Raw genomic sequence first — 19,653 nt, forward strand, 5'->3', positions numbered from 1 at the left:
CAGTACTTTTTTTTTTTATTTCATGTTTTGTTACTTGCTGGTTTTGCATGTCTGATTTTTCATTCTGACATTTGTAAAGGAACAGAAATAATCTGGGATAAAAAAATAAATATAAAGCACTTGGTCATTTATTTCTTGCATAAATACTCAAATGTGGGGGGAAAAAAAGTGTTGCGAGAAACGTGCAGGAATACTTGAAAGGAATATGCAGTATGAAGATTTTTTTTTAAATACAATTTATTAAATTCAAGCAATGAAATTAAATTCTTCAAAGGTTATCCAGTTTTCCCAGGCCTTCCGTGATGAAAGGGTGTTTCTTATTTAACTTGGTTTTCTGTCAGGTTTAAAAAGGTCCTGATGCCTTCTTAGACTGAATTAAATACAGAGAACCAGAGGAATAACCAGGGAAGGTTTTGTCTTTTCTCCATCGCGGATGGGAGGAGAAGACAGGAGGTGAAGTAGGCGTCTTGCCAGTTCAATCTCCCGCACTCTCACTGACTTCTTCGCCCAACCCTTTGGACTTTTATTCCCAGGAAAACGAAACTTATGGAAAGTGAAACTTAAACAAGCGTGTGGGTGTGCCAGTTGTGCGCATGTGTGCTAAAGCAATGATGTGCGTGTGTGTGTAATTATCATTGATACAAATAGTGTATAAAAACATGATTAAAAATACACAAACTATTTACATACTCTCACATTTTCGTCTTGAATATTTTCTCTGATAACCACAATCTGTACACCAGGCACATGTCCATTGGCATCTAACTCCAGCCCCCGAATTCCTGTTTTCTGTGTCACCTGCATTTGACACTGAGCCTCCTGTTCCTCTGAAATCGCTACATCCATCCTCCGCTGTGCGATACCTGCCTCATCACCACCTGACTCACCAGTCAGCTGTAGCGCCACGACTTCACCTTCTTCTACTGAACGTGGGTTGATCTCAATGACTGTGTGCTCTTGGCCGGCCTCCACCTCTCCCTGCATTAACCCCTGCTGCACCAACATGGCACCATCCAGCACCTGTGCCTCGATGGGTACTGCTTCTGCACACACAGCTTGCTGGCTAAGGTGTAGCAGCTCTACAGGTTTGACCATTGTACTTAGCTGGTTTGACTCATGCATGGGACTAGTATCCACCAGTGTGAGGTTGGAAGACGTGTGCAAGGTAATGCTGTCGGCCTTTCCATCGCCAGTCACCATGTACCGTGTGAAGAGCTGTGAGCCGGAGGGGAGAAGAGTGACAGTGTTCGATGACTGAGCTAGAGATGTGATCGGTAGGTCCGCCACGGTAAATGGCTGACCCAAAGAGGATAATGAGATTGGGGACAGAATGGTGAACTGTGGAGGTGTCAGGGCAGACTGATGGTTGATGCTGGAAGTCAGGAGGGTAGTGGTAGTAGCAGGCTTCTGCAAACGAGGTCGCTTTGTCTGGCGTTTGATGGTAGTCATGGTTTTTGCAGGGGGGGGGCATGACAGGACATCTTGACTCTGTTCCTGCTTTCGCTGTTCTGCCAGCTGCAACTCCAGGTCTGCAGACAACAAAAGCAATGGAATAGAAGAAACAGAAGAACAGCTAACATTACGTCAACTTTATGTTTATACCCCATTATATAAAGTGCACTTTTCCTTTAATTGTATTGTAATGCAGATTGTAATTCGGAAGTCATCGGTCATCATGCATCTTCCATTGGTCGAGAGGAGAATCTTAATACCGTCATCAAAAACGTAATCCTTGTTCAGATTAGGATTACTGGTAATTTATTGTTTATCCAAAAAAGACTGGAAGAGGTTCTACGTTTGTGCACAAACAGTTTTTATTTCAATGTTTCACTCCCCCGCCATTGATTGGCGACCAGTCCAGGGACATGTGTACATTCTTGATATTTACATATTACATACTATGGGCTCCGTAGATGGGCCATATATTAGGGCCGTGCAATTAATCGAAATGCAATTAAAATTAGAAAGTGTATTCGATTTTGGAACCCACTGTGATATTCAGTTTGAACATAAACATTGCCGTTACATACAGGAAAAAAATTGACCTAAATAATGAAGCATTGCATTTCGAATAATCTGCAGCCACATGAATGTTAAAAAGACAACATTACAGACCCATTTCATCTAATTGTGAACTCTGACCTTTTTTTTGGACATGCATTTGGATTTACAGCTGTTCTGGATGGACATTTTGAGACAGTTTCAAGTGAAGAAATCGTGAGCTGTCCATCATCTGCTACACAGCAGTGCGGCGACGTCAGCATGTCAAAAGCAAAAAAAAGGAAACGACCCAACTCTTCCTGGATCCCGATGTGCTGCGCTGCAGTTTTTGATGCATGACAATAATGATCTATTTTACTCACAGAAATAATTTCAGTTTTTACTTAATTTGTCAGATGTATCATGTCAGATGATTATCTGCAGCAGTTTTAATTATAACAATAAGAGGTTTGATGCAAACATAGTTTTACTCTACACCTTTGTAAATCCAAATGCAGTACTCATACGAACTCAGTTTTTTTTATTTACAGCTGTTCCGGATGCACACTGAAGAAGTTTCCCATTGTGAGCTTTCCATCAGGCTGCCAAGCAGCAACTCTCATCCAGCGTTCGCACACATCAGAAAGACGTTTCAGATACTGTAACTTGTTGGACAATTCTGTTATCAACTTTGCATTTCTGTCAATTGGAAAACGCACAATGGATCGGATTCAATGACAGAACTGGAAAAGCCAGGAGTTCACTGTGGCAGAAAATGACACGTGGCAGACACTTCTCCAAGTTGCGGACAGTGCCGGGTGGCCCGAGAGCAGGACTAGAAAATTCAGTTTGCCTTCTGGCTGTGTTTGTGTTTTATTTAATATACACAAATAAAAAGTTGCTATGTATATTTTTTTCTCCACAACTTACTTAACTCTGCTAGATTTAAAATCTCCAGATGAGCTGTCAGTGAAGTCATTGAAGTTATTTAATTTAACTTTTACTTTGCTAGGTAATTAATTGCAATGCCGACCAAGATGCAGACAGCAGAGTAAAACATGACAAAATTAAAGCAAATCCATATATTCATATACAAACAATGTGGTTTACTCAGAAGCTACACATTAATTTCCATGACAGGCTGCAAATGTTCAGATGTGCGTATTATGGAGAAAACATTTTCAGAAAAAAATATATTAATCACTGCTCAAATGACTTTTTGCAGCCTGGGTCGCATATTGTGAAATGCGTTATAGAGCTTGTACTTGAGCGACTGTTTTTATTTTGTTCATTTACGTTGTTTAAAGTGAAATAAAGCCACAACAGTCGCCAAATTACAAAAAATTTGGTTCTCGGCTTATTTTGTAACAATACAATACAATGCAACATTATTTATATAGCGCATTTCACAACAGCCGAAGCTGTAACAAAGCGCTTTGAGCATTGATTCCACCATTACCAGTTTAGCTTTTTGTAATGTATAATCCTTAGTAGTCGATCAGAAAGTCCTTGCTATTGGCTGTAAACCTTGTATGCCTATTTTTAACTAAAATTGACCAAAACCTTTTTCAGCATTCATCGACTAAATTTGTCTAAAAGTAGTTTTTTTGCGTTTTTGTTGACTAAAACTTAGACTAAACCTATCACGAACAGGAATGGCAAAATGTGACGAAAACTAATGAGCATTTTCGTCCAAAAGATTAAGACTAAATCTAAAATGCCTGCCAAGAAACACTGCACTTACCACATGCTTTTAAATTGATACTGCTTTTTCTTAAAAAAAAAAAAAAAAGTTATGACATCTAGAGTAATATTGTGATCATAGCATTGTCGAGACATCTGGCAGGAATATTGAGTTATGACATTTTGTCCATATTGCCCAACCGAACAGTGTATACAGAAAGTCATTTCTAAAGAGCATATAGTATGGTTTATAATGTGTGCGATACTCACTGCAAAGGATTCGAAGAATATGCGCCTGGCTGGGATCAGTTTCCTGCCGCCTCTTCGCCAGCATCTTCTTGACAGAGTTGAGCAATCCAAACACCTGGCCAAGGTTACTAAGCACTGCAACCTCTATGGTCAGAGAGAAAGGATGAGCCAGTTTAGCTTTTGCAAACACAAAACCACACAATTCTCTTCGCTTGACCTCAGTATTAAATCAGTTCGGATTCTCAAATCCGGCAACAAATATCTCTGTACCTGTGTTCTGCAAGACAACAGACTCCTTTTGCAACTGCAAGCGGTTCAGCAGTTCCAGTAGCTCACTACTGATTTTGGTCACCACTTCACCCAGCAAGCCAACATCAGCAATTCCCTTCCAGAAATTTAACGTATCTTCTAGAGAAAAGAAGATAACAGGACAGTATATTTGGTCTCTGAATGTTTTTGGTAAAGTGAAATGACTAACACACAGAAGAGTGGAGGTACCTGAGATTTCTTGAGAGTCCTTGTTTACCGATTCTGCAGAATTTAAGATGCAGTCTCTCTTTTCACTCGGTCTCCCTGTCATATTGTCTCCTACTATCTTACCATTACCAAAGGACTCCTGTGCTGCAATAGTGACACAAGAGAGTGCGTTCAAATTGTAATAAAAGTTAAAAGAAACCTATTTTCCTACATCAAGGAATAATTACAGTTTAACAATCACATGATATGGGATTTTTTATGATTTGGGATTTTTTTTCCCTCCCACAATGGTTTTATACAAAACAATCAAGATGATAAAGACAGGTAGACAGATATTTTATTCATCCGCAAGGGAAATGCACTCTTCCAGTAGTCTTTTCAATGAACACTCCAACACTTCTGGGAATAAATTCAAATAAAACACAATCTTCAACATACAAACTGAATTTTTCCGACTCTGGTTTGGCCTTCTTTATCGCTTGTGCCTGAGTTTTCTCAGAAGCCTTATCCTTCAACCATGACTCTATTATTTGCGTCTTCAGGTGATTGATAAGGAAGAGAGATGGGATGTGACAAGTTGGGTCGAACCATTCTAGTATGGGGGAGAATCTGGGTTTATAAAGTAATGAAATTGAATAACCTACTGAATAGAAAATGTGTTTTATGAACTTCTATCTCTTTCCTGAATCATTCATTCAATAATTATTTTTTAAGGATTTTTGCATTTAAAATTTCGCGTACCCCCTGGAGTTCCTTCAAGTACCCCCAGGGGTACGAGTACCTCCATTTGAGAACCGCTGCTCTAACACAAACAAAGCAGGCATGAAATTAATGAATTAGTAATACATTTTAAAAAGTGAAAAATAATAACCATCAAGCGACTGTTTTTTAAAAAAAATATTAATAGTGTCGATGTGAAAATAGCAGTGCAATATGAAGATCCAGAATAAGGTGCATGGCGATCAGTGTACAAAATGTTGAGAGTACAGAGTTTGCGGGATGTGATTTTTGCGTTTCCTTCCCACGGTTGAGTAAAAAAGCCCCATGGTAATGGTGAGGAAGAGTTTCCCCAGTCTGAAAATAGAGCAGGAAAGAGACAGTCACCTGCCTCTGAAGTTGCTACTCTGACTAGAGACGGTGCTGTGCAGTGGATAGTGCAGATTATCCATCATGGACAGAAACTTGGTTAGTGACCTCCTTTCTGCCATTTTAATGTCAGTGTGATCAACTCTGTACCCATGATGGAGCGAGAGCCTGCCTTTTCCACAGTTTGCTGAGTCAAGATTAGTCCCTTCATTTGAGCCTGTCCCCCAAGGCACACAACTACATACATGAACACACTTCTGATAAAGTACAGCAGGTCTCTTGTACATGTACAGTTCTGAAAGAGTGGCACGCTACCTGCTGTTTCAGTTCAAGTTTAACTCATTGGCATTCGAGGTATTTTACTGGTATACTTACTCGATTCTGACCGGTGCCATATCAGGATGAGGGCTCGGAGCCAAAGTTAGGAAGCACAGAAAGGTAGAAGACGCGGCAGACACAATCAACTCTATGCTCGGCATCAAAATTCAGCACTGATGTTTACAAATCTGAATGATTCCGGGATGTTACTGACGGTTCCACTCGGTTCTCAATGATCAATGGCCAACCCAAAGTGCCACCACCCATATAGACTTTACAATCATTTGCTAGTACAAACAACGTTACTGAACAAAAATGATTACGAAGACATAACATTGAACATTGTGTATAAGGAAAGTAATACTGAAAAAAAATTTTCTCACCTTGAGAAGATGTAGATGAGAGTGCACTGCCGTCAGGTGGGAACAGCGTGTTGTTGATTAACAGGTCAAACTTTGTGCTACGGCAAGTGTTCGTACACAATGTAGTGTGTTGATAGAAGTCAAGCTGGCCTGAATCCATAATCTTTCTGGAAGAAGTGGAGAAAATTAATGAAGCTACAAATCAATTTGTAATTCAGAAAGAAATTCAGAATTAAAAACATAAATGTGTCCAGTTTAGTTTATGTTCCTGCTAGCGGTATAATTTTAATTGTTACAAATGACAATGCACCACAGAAGATAGGATTACTTCATCATTTGTAAAGTATTCAGATTTTTTTTCCATGGTGATGTTTTTGTTCAATATGTTGCTAAGTGTGCGCAGCAGAAAATTAGTTGGGTATTGCTAAACTAGTAAAATGTGTATTTTTGAGTTGAAACAAATGTTAGTAACTTCATCCATCCACCCATTATCTGTACTGTTCCTCCTCACAAGGTTCACGAAGGGTGCTGGAGCCTACCCCAGCTATCTTCGGGCAGTAGGCGGGTTACACCCTGAACTGATTGCCAGCCAATCGCAGGGCACACAAAGACAACCATGCTCACTAGAAAAGTGGGTGCCTGTAAAAAAAAGGTCCTCTGTCCTGGGTTGTTCAACACGTAGATGCAAATACCATGAAAGTAAAGCTGGAATTCTGAACTTTTGTCCGATATTCATCTTTTGATCTAAAACCCAAATGTCTTCAGTATGTATAGTATATATGTGCTATAAAAGCGCACACCATTTACAACAAAAACAGAGGAATTGATCTTGCTGTTCCAATACTTTTGGAGAGGACTGTAAAATACAGCTGCTGCCCGTCTAGCAGCAGTTTCTGGTTGGCTGTGTTACTTCTTTTGTATACCTAGGTTGCTCCACGCTGTTTTGGAACTGCAGTGAAGGATAAATTAGCTAGCTACATATTACATTACAGCATGGAAGTGTTCAAAAACAATAGCAATGCAATGATTGGCTGAATCAGTCCAGTTATTTCTTTACATGGGATTAAAACTCAAAACTATACACCAAAATGCCAGAAAATGCCAATTATACTAAATTAATAAAAAAAAAAAACTAAATGGAAATGGAAATACCAGGACGGCTGATGGAGGGAATTTTATAGTATTATGAGATGGTGAATTCACTGAAGGAGAAAAAAATACTGTATAGGCATTAGATTAAATGATATTCAAGTGTATTCTAGTTCCTTACAACCAATCCAGGGTGTGCCCCGCCTACTGCCCGAAGACAGCTGGGATCGGCTCCAGAACGCCCGCAACCCGGCTTGGATAATGGATAAATGGATGTCTTTTAGTTTTCTTGAGAGTGGTGGCACTTTCCACTCTGGAGTTGCCCACGGTGAGAGGCGTAGAGCAGGTGGACCGGTGGACGAAAGGGTAGCCTCCCTTCACCTTCAGGTTGGGGGATGGATCATGACGGTTGTTGGTGCCTATGCACCAAAAAGCAGTACAAAGTACCAACCCTTTCTGGAGTCCTTAGAGGGCTGGAGAGTGCTCCATCAGCAGACTCCCTCATTCTGCTAGGTGACATCAATGCTCATGTGGGCAATGACAGTGAGACCTGGAAGTGTGTGTTTGGGAAGAACGCCCCCCCTATGAGAGGACCATGTTCTGCGCTGGTGGGCATTGGCGGTAAGGGATGCTGTTAAGCTGAAGGAGTCTTAGCCGGCCTTTTTGAGAGTATGGAGGCTGTCGATGGATATAGCCTGGTCAAGCGGAGGACAGCTTTGGCGGTTGTCAAGGCAAAAACTCGGGCATGGGAGAAGTTCGACGTGGCCATGGAAACCAACTTCCAGAAGGCTTCAGAGAAAATTCTTGTCCGCCATTTACCATCTTCGGAGGGGGAAGCAGTGCACCATTAACATTGTGTATCGTGGAGTGATGCTGACCTCGACTCGGGACATTGTGAATCAGTGTGCAGAATACTTCAAAGAGCTCCTCAATTCCTCTGAAGGGGGATCCCCTATCTCTGGGGTTGAAGTCACCAAGGTGGTTAATAAACTATTCGATAGCAAAACCATGGGGGTGGATGTGCTCGGGACAGTGCCTCTGGACACGGACTGGCAGACCAAGGTGGTGGCTCCATTTTTTAAGAAGGTGGAACTGGAGTGGTCACTCCTCAGCCTCCCTGGTAAGGTGGTGGAGAGGAGGATCCATCGCTAAATTGAATTCAGGAGGAGCAGTGTGGTCATCATACCGGCCGTTGAACGATCAACAAGTTTTTCATCTCCCAGTGCCCACAAAAGGGAACAAAGTTCAGATAAACATATATACACACACTGTAGCTATTGCTGCTGAACATCTAAACTTTTAAAAATCACAGCCCACCTTAGCATGACTCCACCCATCCGGATTGCTCGTTTCCAGTCTTTCAGAGTGGCTTTTCCAGAAATATGTACAAACTGCTTTGGACTGATCAGCTGATCGTCATACTGGGGAAGAGAGTTTTAGCAAGGTATATATTAGTTTGTTGAAAGAAGACAGCCAATAAAAAGTGTCAATAAAATTGTGTTCAGAACATCATCCGTATGGTGAGTCTAATGCAAGGCGATGTGCAGTAATGGCTGCTACATTTTGGTCACAAGCTTTCGCTATTTCATCCATTTCAAATTATAAACGTGGTCATGGGTATTTTTCTAAAACGCAATCTATATATTTTGTAACTATGGTCAAGCCGTGCACCTTGCAGCTTGATTTGATTTGGTGGGGTAACACTAACCTCTCAGTGACGGCACCAGGTAGAGGCGGATGACACGGATGGCGTTGAAATGAAAAATCCACCCCACCAAAGCTCAACCACAGCATGCAAGGAAGTGCAAGCCTTCACCATCGGTACAATCTACTTCATAAAGTGAATTTATTTGGCTTAGCGGCGTGCAACTCTTGCTAGCTTTATGCATTTATTTATGCATTTTTAGCAACTCTTCCACTGCCACACAGTAACAATTTAGAATAACACGCTTTGGACCAAAACGTGGCACGGTTTGACTTCACGTGACTCATAACGTGATAATACTGACACAAATTCGTCAATATCCATAAAAGTACCATCTTTCAAAATCCTTTCCAATTTCTATACAAATGGACTACAGTGAACCCTCGGTTATCGCGGTTAATGGGGACCGAGACCACCCGCAAAAACTGAAAATCCGCGAAGTAGCGGCGCACCTTCAAAAATGCTTAAAAAAAATATACAATATATATAATAAATATAAATATATATATATATATATATATATATATACGGGGAGAGCGAGAGAGAGAGAGTGAAATTCATGTTATAACAAAAAAACCAAATTATTATTAAAACGTATTATTTTTTTATTCCCCAGCCATTCTTTTTGTATTTATTTAATTACTCCGACTTTTACCTGCTGGTACGCCGTCCAGTGTGCCCTGTGAAATGAAAGGTGGCATTCTTTATTTATTTATTTATTTATTCATTTATTCATTCATAACTGACAGCCTCGCGCTCTGCTCGTGCCCGGGCGGAAGAGGTGCTCCAATTCGGCTTAACTGTGACGCACGCCCGCCCTCCTCCTCCGGAGCTTCCATTCGGTTACACTTAGGGGCCGCTTGGCACCGCTCGTGCCCGGGGAAGGTGCTCCTATTCGGCTTACTGTGACGCGAGCATGCCCTCCTCCTCCGGAGCTTCCATTCGGTTAAACTTAGAGGCCGCTTGGAACCACCCGTGCCCGGGGAAGGTGCTCCTATTCAGCTTACTGTGACGCGAGCATGCGCTCCTCCTCCGGAGCTTCCATTCGGTTAAACTTAGGGGCCGCTTGGCACCGCCCGTGCCCGGGGAAGGTGCTCCTCTACGGCTTAACTGCCACGCACGCCGGCCGGAGCTCTGGTACGGTCCGAACCGCGCGAAACGTCGCCCCGGATCGTGCCCGGGGGAACGTGCTCTTCTTCGTCCACTCTCCTCTTCGCCCACGCTCTTCTTCGGCGCACGCCGGGCGTCTAACCGCTCCAGCGCCCCGTCGTGCTGCTCTGCGAAACTACAATGCCCCCGAATATTTTTTAGACCCGCGAAGCACTGAACCCGCGAAAGGTGAACCGCGAAGTAGCGAGGGTTCACTGTATATGCCGCTTAATCACCGATGGGCGAAATGAAGCCAGCAGCCATCTTGCATAGTCATTCACTACACCTGCCAAGCTTGAATACATTGATTTCTCTGCGGTCTTTTCATATTGTTTTCTATTCCACTGGCAAAAATGCCACTGTGTATGGAATATGGTTGTACCTATAAGTCTGGGAGAAGCACTATATGCGCATTTCATGAAGAATGTGACTTTAAATTTTTTCCACTTATAAGGTATGAGGGCCGGCACGGTGGACGACTAGTTAGCATGTCCACCTCTCAGTGCAAAGGTCTGGGATTCGATTATGGCCTCTGGCCTTCCTGTGTGGAGTTTGCAAGTTCTTCCCATGGCTGTGTGGGTTTTCCCCTGGTACGCTGATTTCCTCCAACATTACAAAAACATGCTTGGTAAGTTAATTGAACACTCTAAATTGTGCCTACGTGTGATTGTGAGTGAGTACGGTGATTTGTCTTTGTGTGCCCTGTAATTCACTGGCAACCAGTTATGGGTTTACAACGACTACTGCCAAAAGATAGCTGAGATAGGCTCCAGCACGCCTGCGATTCTTGTGAGGATGCACGGCTCGAATAATGGATGAATGGATGGATCGCTGAGTCCTAGTAAAAGATTCTTTTGCATCATATTGTCAGAATCAAGAAATGAAAGCAAAGCCCATCGGGACAAAAATCTTTGCGAAATGTAATCCTATCCTGTCAGTTACGATTCATGATACTGAGATAATATACTCAGAATGGTCGATTTTGTTCTTTGAGAGGCTCTCATGACTCCATTCAGGGACCCTAGAGTAAACACTGGTCACAGTGTTTTCAGAAAAAAAAATTCAAAAGTTGTCAGAAGCAGTGGCAATTTAAGATGGCTGCCCTCTGGCTTAAGCCGCGAGGGGCCGATTGAAAGTCCATTATGTCCGTAGTTGCCAGCGACTTAGTAAATTCCTGACTGAAGCTTGCACTTAGAGTTGCTTTTCTGGCCGTTAGAGTGAATATGTCATACACATTCATGATACAACAGACGACGACAGGAATCAATTGGCACTTAAATTCATGTGGACATCCCTGCCAATGACCACTTCAACATAGCAAAAGGATTAACCACTCCGTGGCTGATTTATAGGAGAATGAGGAACTGTGGAAGTGAGCAGAGGTACATAGATAATGCTGTTAGGACGCGGCGCATTGCTTCTTTGCTGATCACGGTGAGGATGTACAGCATAAAAGCTCCACTCGGGATATTTACAGCGACTGAAGTGGAATGAGTAGACATGCACATTTATTTGGTGAGGATTGGCCCCAGTTTTTCGACCGAAGGCGACCTAACTACAACACGCCGTTTTATACTTATGTACGCTTCAGCTCCGGGCTACACGTACGCCACACAATGTGATGTTCCAGTGCAGCCACACTCAGCTTTGAAATCGACCTCTTCACTGAAACTTTTTATATGCTGAACATTGAGGCTCTCGAAGCGGCCCCGCGATGCACACCGGTCTAGAAGACCCCCTTCCAGGGCTCATCGATGAGGAGATTATCCTAAATTGACGCCGACTTGCACCGCGACACTGACAGCTTCATGGATTGGCTGCAAGCAGTGGTGGACGTAAACAAGCATGAGTGGCAACAGCCAGGAATCCCCGGCACCAAGTAGCTAGTTAGTTAGAAGCTAATTTTGTTACGCTAACGTCATCTGTATAGCGACGAAAATAATTCATTTGAATTAAGAATTAAGAACTAACAATTAACGAACTAAGAAATTATTACGAACGTAGAATTAAGAATGAAGAACGTACTTTTATTACCCGTGGGGGGTGAGAGGTGTAAACATCGATGCCTGCCTGCCTCCTCACACTTAACAAAAGACTAGCGCAGCTAAATGGCCGAAATAAACCCAGTCGGGGTTTGTGTGCACATTCTTGCTCTTGTCCGCTTCAGCCTGTGTAAATGGAGAAGAGATCGGCACGGTATTTTTGATTTTGTGGAGGTGATCACATGAGCTCACGTTTGATGTCAATAAATCCAAACAATTGTGCAGAAAGCTTTTATACTTTCACAGTTTGAAGTGGACCAGAACCATAGATCTGATATTGTTTGTTGCTATAAAGATTAATTGCTGAAAAATAATATTAGAAGAAGACCTTGAAAAAAAATCTTGAATCAAATTGCAATGGCAATTTTTTAGGAAAAATAAAATCAGAATTGAATTATTTTCCATAATCATTCAACCCAACATTAGTCAATACTCAAGAAGTAGCTCTCAGTTTCAAAAAGGTTGGTGACTCCTGCACTACCTCAATCCCAAAAGGTAAACAGAGCAGCATTAAATTTGTATTATGTCTTGATAAGTGTTAATCAGTGACACATACTTCATGTTTGTTGAGTGATGTATCCACACTAATTCATCACATAATTCATTATAATAAAAAAATATATATTGTTATGAATATTATTGTTAAGACGTGTCCATATTGTTTTGCAGAGTACCCAGGTGCAGTTTGAAATTTAATTCCATCTGGAAATGAGAAATACTAACCTTCACACATTTTACATTGATTCCAGGGCACACAAATTTCTTCACTAGTAACATTGCTTTACTGTCACCGCATGTTATAGGACAGCCAATTTCATCATCACCTTCCTCAGTCTCTTCTACAAGAATGAAAAGATGCATGTGAAACAAAACCACAGTGATTGGGAGTATTGTGAAAGATGGTATGTATCATGGTGATACGCTTACCTGAATGTGTTTCATCCTGCATGACTGACACAGCAGTTTCATCAGCTTCTTCTCTGCAATGAAAGCACTTTGGATTAATAATTGCACTGCGCGTCCTCACAAGGGTCGCGGGGGGTGCTGAAGCCTATTCCAGCTATCTTCGGGCAGTAGGCGGGGTACACCCTGAACTGGTTGCCAGCCAATCACAGAGCACACATAGACGAACAACCATCCACGCTCACACTCATACCTAGGGACAATTTAGAGAGTCCAATCAACCTGCCATGCATGTTTTTGGTATATTCCCCATGCTTCAATTCAACTATACTTGAGGATTACCGTGGCACAAAATTTCACCACCATATTATGATGTCCTATAATGCGCATAGCAGCTCAATACAACTCACAACATCTTTATTGCATGCTCACCAACCTAGTGAGGATAAGTGTTTCGGAAAATGGGTGGATGGATAACAATCGCCATGACACTGCAGTGTGTCCTACTGTCATAATAGTAATTAATACTTGTTGGAATACATACGGCAACGACTCGTTCAGGGCTTTGAATTAAATCACTCCGTACGTAACTGACAGATGGCAGAATTTTAAAAATACAAAAATACAGATAAACTGTTCAAGAAGTGAATTTCTATAGATTAGCAGCGTTGTGAATGTTATGCGGTTGAAAATGGTGCAACTAATTTAAACGCTGGTGCATCCAAGAAAAAAAAATGTTGGGCGCATTAGTGCACCAAATTCTGCAAGTCAACTTCTGAATGGCTTTTAAATAAAGCAATAAAGAGATAAATAAATAAATCGGCACAACGGTTGACAACTGGTTAGTACGTATGCCTCACAGTTCAGAGGAACGCGGTTCGATCCCGGGCCAGTGTGGAGTTTGCATGTTCTCCCCGTGCCTGCGTGGGTTTCCTCCCATGTTCAAAGGACATGCTCGGTAGGTTAACTGAACACTCTAAATTGTCTCTACGCGTGACCGTGAATGGTTATTTGACTTTGTAAGCCGTGCGATTGGCTGGAAGTCAATTCAGGGTGTACCCCGCCTACTGCCCGAAGACAGCTGGGATAGGATCCAGGGCGCCCGAGACCTTCGTGAGGAGAAGCAGCTTGAATAATTGAGAGAAGCGGCTTGGATAATGGATGGATGGATGGATGGATAAATAAATAAATAAAGGACAGGTTTGGAGTGTTGAAAGCCAAATCCCACAATTAAATCTCATTGAAATACAGTGGTATGACCATCAAAAGGTCATAAGTGCTATATAAGTGCACTCCCTGCAATGTTGCTGCGTAAAAGACATTTTGGAAGGAAGAGTGGGCCAAAATTTCTCCACAGAAATGTGGAAGACTCATTGCTTGTTGCTGGTAAGGGCGGATAGTCATTTTTGGGGCCAAGTGCTTTTTCACACAGGGCCAGGTAGATTTGCATATTTTTTCCCCTCAGGAAATAAAATAATTTAAATACTACATTTGGTGTTTAGTTGCGTTTTCTTTGTCTGATAGTCACATTTGCTTGATGATGTTAGACATTTAAGTGGGTAAAATATGTATAAAAGTAAGAGTTTGAGAAGAGGGCAGATATTTTTTCACAGCACCATAATGTAGATCCAGTGATGCGTCTTGAAAAATAGTGAACAAACGGCCACCACGAAAGCAATACATCCCATTGTATTTCATGCCAATACAGATTTTTATTTCCAGTTTCTGTTTCCATGTTTGATTTTTAGCAAGAGACAAATTCATGAGTTGTGGCGTAAAAATATCGATAATAAAAGTAGAGGAACACATCACAACATGGATGGACAAAGCACTCGCTCTATATTAAGTTTGTAAATTCCACTCAACTTAAAAGAAAATAATATTCCAATTATTCCTGTAATTAAGTGACAGCAATGACAACATAACTGCGTGCCGAAATGAAAATTTAAGCCAATGTGATTGATATTTTGCATTTTATGCTAAATCAGTGATCGACTCTAATGTTATAATTCGCGTGATCTATCAATGATGTCATTGATTGCAGTCATTCTGTGCTGTGTTGATGTGCGAGGAAAAAAACTAACCTATGTTTAGACGTGTCTTTCTTGCTTGTTGTGAAATGAAAGACTTGGCGCTTTTGTGCCCTCAACCATCCAATCCCAAAGTAATATGGTTTTGAGTTTGTTTTTTTTGATTGGTAAAAATATCTAAAAAACATTTTATTTATGTAAAAAAATATAGAACAAGCTACAGTTATGCATTTACTTTTAGCATCTCTATAATTCCAAATAGCTTTAATCACTCAGCCTAGGTTAGTTGACTTCCGGCCATTCGCATTCAGCCAATCACAGATGCCAGCAGGCAGGCGTGTTGTTTGTTGAACTCACACGAAGTATTTTTATTGGACTGATGAGTGGATCCATCAATCCGTTCATTATTCGAGCCGCTCATCCTCACAAGGGTCGCAAGTCTGCTGGAGCCTATCCCAGCTGTCTTCGGGCAGTAGGCGGGGTTCACCCTTTACAGTTTGTCAGACAATTGAGGGCCCACATAGACAAACAACTATTCACACTCACAATCATACCTAGGGACAATTTAGAGTGTTCCATTGACCTACCATGCATGTTTTGAGAATGTGGGGAAACCGGAGTACCCGCAGAAATCCAGGCAGGTACGGGGAGAACATGCAAACTCCACACAGGAAGGCTGGAGCCCAGATTCGAACTCTGGACCTATTCCCTGTGAGGCGGATGTCCTAACCAGTTTTCCACCGTGAACATGAGTTAATATGGACTACTATATGAAAATCCCTTTAGAGAGATTTTGGAGCAGTGCATGACTGTGAACAAAGCCATAGGCTGCTCCATGTTTCTGAATAAATAAAAGCACAAATATCAAATTACCGTATGTTTTGTTTACTTTTGTCTTATTGTCAGAGACAAATTTTTTGTTATCTTAATGCTGTCAGTTGTGTAAAACGGTATCTAAATTGGAGCTAAAACCACTGAATCCAGTTACTTACCCTGCAGTAATGGACTGGAGCTGCAGGACGACCTGGGCTCTATTGAGATACTCTGTTTTACTTTCGCCATCAGTCTTCCCCTTTACGATCTCCTCAGTGACCATGGTTACATCTTCAGTTGTTGCCATCACGCTCTTGTCTTTTGTCAGCCTTTGAAGATTACTTGCCACAGAATTTCATGTTGCTAAAATAGGATAAAGGGATAAAGACATATGTATACATAAAAAGAAATCTTGAAAGGCTTAAGGCCTAACATTGCATCATGAAAAAGGGTGATGGGTGAATTAGCTGTGTGTAGTGCGCGTGTGTGTGTATAATATAATATAATATAATATAATATAATATAATATAATATAATATAATATAATATAATATAATATAATATAATATAATATAATATAATATAATATAATATAATATAACAATATAATATAATATAATATAATATAATTAGTGCTGTCAACTGATTATTTTTTTAACGAATTAATCACAAAAAATTCCATGATTAATCATGATTAATCACATTTTCCAACTACTATTTTTTGCGATGCTTATAACAGATATTTACTTGAATAATATCTTGGAATTGATGCATCACCAAATATGAAGTATATTTAATTCAAAGACTGTTCTAATAGCGGCGGCACGGTGGCCGACTGGTTAGCACGATGGCCTCAGAGTGAGAGACAGCATTGGGGGTGGGTTCGATCCTGGCTCCGGCCATCCTGTGTGGAGTTTGCATGTTCTCCCCGTGCTTGCGTGGGTTTCCTCCGGGTACTCCGGTTTCCTCCCACATTCCAAAAACATGCATGGCAGGCCGATTGAACACTCTAAATTGCCCCTAGGTATGAGTGTGTGTGCGGATGGTTGTTTGTCTCTGTGTGCCCTGCAATTGGCTGGCATCCAGTTCAGGGTGTCCCCCGCCTACTGCCCGAAGATAGCTGGGATAGGCTCCAGTGGCCCCCGCGACCCTAGTGAGGAGAAGAGGTACAGAAGATGGATGGATGGATGGATGTTCGAATAGCTTTCTTGGATTCTTGAATACGATCTAAATGGAGACACCTTTGCAGACATTTATTTTCTAAACATTTCTCAAAACTGCCACAAGCGCCACACTCCAGCAGTGTTGGTTTGCAAGGCCCAGTGGTCACTTAAAAACAGTGTTTTGTTCTGAGACGTGCGAAAGACAGCTAATGTGGCACAATATTTGCAAAGTATGCAAATTATTTTTTAAGTAAATCAAACTGAGTTAACTGAGTTAAAATATTTAACTGAGTTAATTTTTTTGATAAATCACCTGAGTTAATGTTTTAATTTTGACAGCCCTAAATATAATATTACATAATATTATATATTACATAATATTATATAATATAATTAGGGCTGTCAAATTTAAAGCGTTAACTCTAAAGATTTACTTAAAAAATAATAATTTGCATACTTTGCAAATATTGTACCATACTAGCTGCACATCATCTCAGAACAAAACAGCATACTCAAGTTACCACTGGGCCTTGCAAAGAAAAAAAAATCTATGTATTCAAGAATCAAAGAAAGCGATTAGAACAGTCTTTGAATAACATTTTATATTGGGTGATTTTGCATTAATTCCAAGATATTATTCGTGTAAATGTCCGTGACAAGCTTGACAAGAAATAGTAGTTGAAAAATGTGATTAATCGCAATTAATGATGGATTTTATGTATTAGTGGAAAAAAATAAAGAAATTATAATATATAACATACATACATACATACGAATATTGTTTGTCAAGGGGACGGCTGGATTCTTAACTAGTAAGATCGATTGAGCGGAATTTAATTGTGCGACGTACTTTATATTCTAATCGCAGTTCAAATCTTACGTTTGACATTGCAAGTATACTTCATGCCGTGTTTGGGCGTGGATCGCGTCCACGATCACGTTAAAACTCAACATATCACGTTCAGTCCACATAAAAACACCGTTTATCCCGGAAAAGATGAAACGAGCAGAGTAGCTGTGGGCAGATATCTGTTTTACTTTATACGGGCATCGATGGAAGCCATTTCGTTAAACACAATGGCGTATCATATTGCTCGGGAGTAAGCGAAGTAGCGGGAAGTTGACTACCCATGACGCGAAAAGCCTTCAACTTTAGGTGTAATTGTTACGTCTAGTCGTCTACGAAACGTACGTCGTTTCGTAACTGCATTTTAACTCTCCGTCCTCACGTAAAATGACGTCTGCTCGTGCGGAGCCACGCATAGCAAACAACGGCGGCGAGGCACCACCTACATTTCATAAAACAACAGCCTCAAGTGTGTTATTTACGCCGTTAAGTGGCAAGTAATTTAAGACCATGTGTATTTTAAAGATTAAATTGAATTACATTTCTTTACCGTTTGAGCAGAATTTACATCCAGAGAGGCTGAAGAAGCTGCGCATGCGCTGATCACTATTTTAGCTTGACTTCCTGCTTAACAGATTGACTTGTCAAAAACACTGGACAATTTGAGGTTCCCAGCAAATGTCCACTTAAGTAACTCGAAACTTTATTTTATTATCAATGAGCAGGTGGTTATACTACGGTCTATACACCGGACACCATTTCTGCGTTTAAGGCTCTTCCAGCTCCGATATGTTAGGTGTGTCATTTTATTCGGAATCATTCGGCTAAATCTATGGTCAACCCCCGTCATTCGCGGGGTATAGTGACCGTCCCGGCCGCGAGTAACAAACATTAGCGCATAATTGAAATAAAATTAGAAATTTTGTTCTTGGTGGTGTTTGCAGAGATTTTATTTATTTCTCCATATAGACTTTTCATACAATACAATACATTACAACTTTATTTATATAGCACATTTCACAATAGCTGGAGCTGTATCAAAGCACTTTACCGGAAGAAGTTGTTTAGTGCATAAATTTGGAATTTTCTGGTAATTAACCTTGAGGATTTTGGCTGGAAACCAGTTCAGGGTGTCCCCCGCCTACTGCCCGAAGATAGCTGGGATAGGCTCCAGCACCCCCCGCGACCCTAGTGAGGAGAAGCGGTCCAGAAGATGGATGGATGGATTTTATGTTCATAATTGAGGGCCTTAAAATGCATTGGTGTGAGAAGTGGGGTTTGTTTGGTCAGGTGAATTATTTTCCCCATTTTTTACATACCCCCAGAAATTCTTCTGAAAACGCAGATAAACATTTCATATGCATTTTTCATGAAAAATGGGGGCAATCTTGCAAATGCAAAAAAAATTTATGAAAAATATGAGAAGTCGCTGAAGCATGACTTTGTGAGGGTTGATCATATTATGTTTCTTCAAATGCTCATAGAAATCTATAAATTGGTTGGCCCATTGTCTTTAAAGTCAGTAATAAACATACAATTACCCTAATTTACAAGAAGCCAAGGGTCGACAATATGTCACCCAGTTTCTTTCATAGGCAAGGTGGGTAGGTGGTTCATGTGATGAAAAGTTCTGGAGCAACATCTTGTAGTCTTTTCCTAACTTTTACCATGATTTATAATACATTACAATACAATACAATACAATACAACTTTATTTATACAGCGCATTTCAAAACAGCTGGAGCTGTAACAAAGAA

At 40.9% G+C, this 19,653-nt stretch overlaps 1 protein-coding gene across 1 annotated transcript; it reads right to left on the reverse strand.

The window, feature by feature from the left end:
• Window positions 1-278: 278 nt before the first annotated feature.
• Window positions 279-18,543, reverse strand: LOC148321050 (glucocorticoid modulatory element-binding protein 1-like). The gene is made up of 10 exons (XM_088278653.1): window positions 18,447-18,543; window positions 16,066-16,249; window positions 13,068-13,120; window positions 12,864-12,979; window positions 8,562-8,665; window positions 6,177-6,322; window positions 4,411-4,533; window positions 4,183-4,320; window positions 3,934-4,056; window positions 279-1,529 (listed from the first exon to the last, which is right to left on the reverse strand). Exons 2-10 carry the CDS (start codon window positions 16,191-16,193, stop codon window positions 679-681), a joined length of 1,782 nt encoding a protein of 593 aa, XP_088134779.1. The 5' UTR covers window positions 16,194-16,249; window positions 18,447-18,543; the 3' UTR covers window positions 279-678.
• Window positions 18,544-19,653: the final 1,110 nt, after the last annotated feature.

The sequence above is a fragment of the Idiotropiscis lumnitzeri genome, chromosome 16 (genome assembly GCF_059441095.1).
Source record: "Idiotropiscis lumnitzeri isolate Australia: NSW breed Sydney's pygmy pipehorse chromosome 16, RoL_Ilum_1.0, whole genome shotgun sequence".
Taxonomy (NCBI): Eukaryota; Metazoa; Chordata; class Actinopteri; order Syngnathiformes; family Syngnathidae; genus Idiotropiscis; species Idiotropiscis lumnitzeri.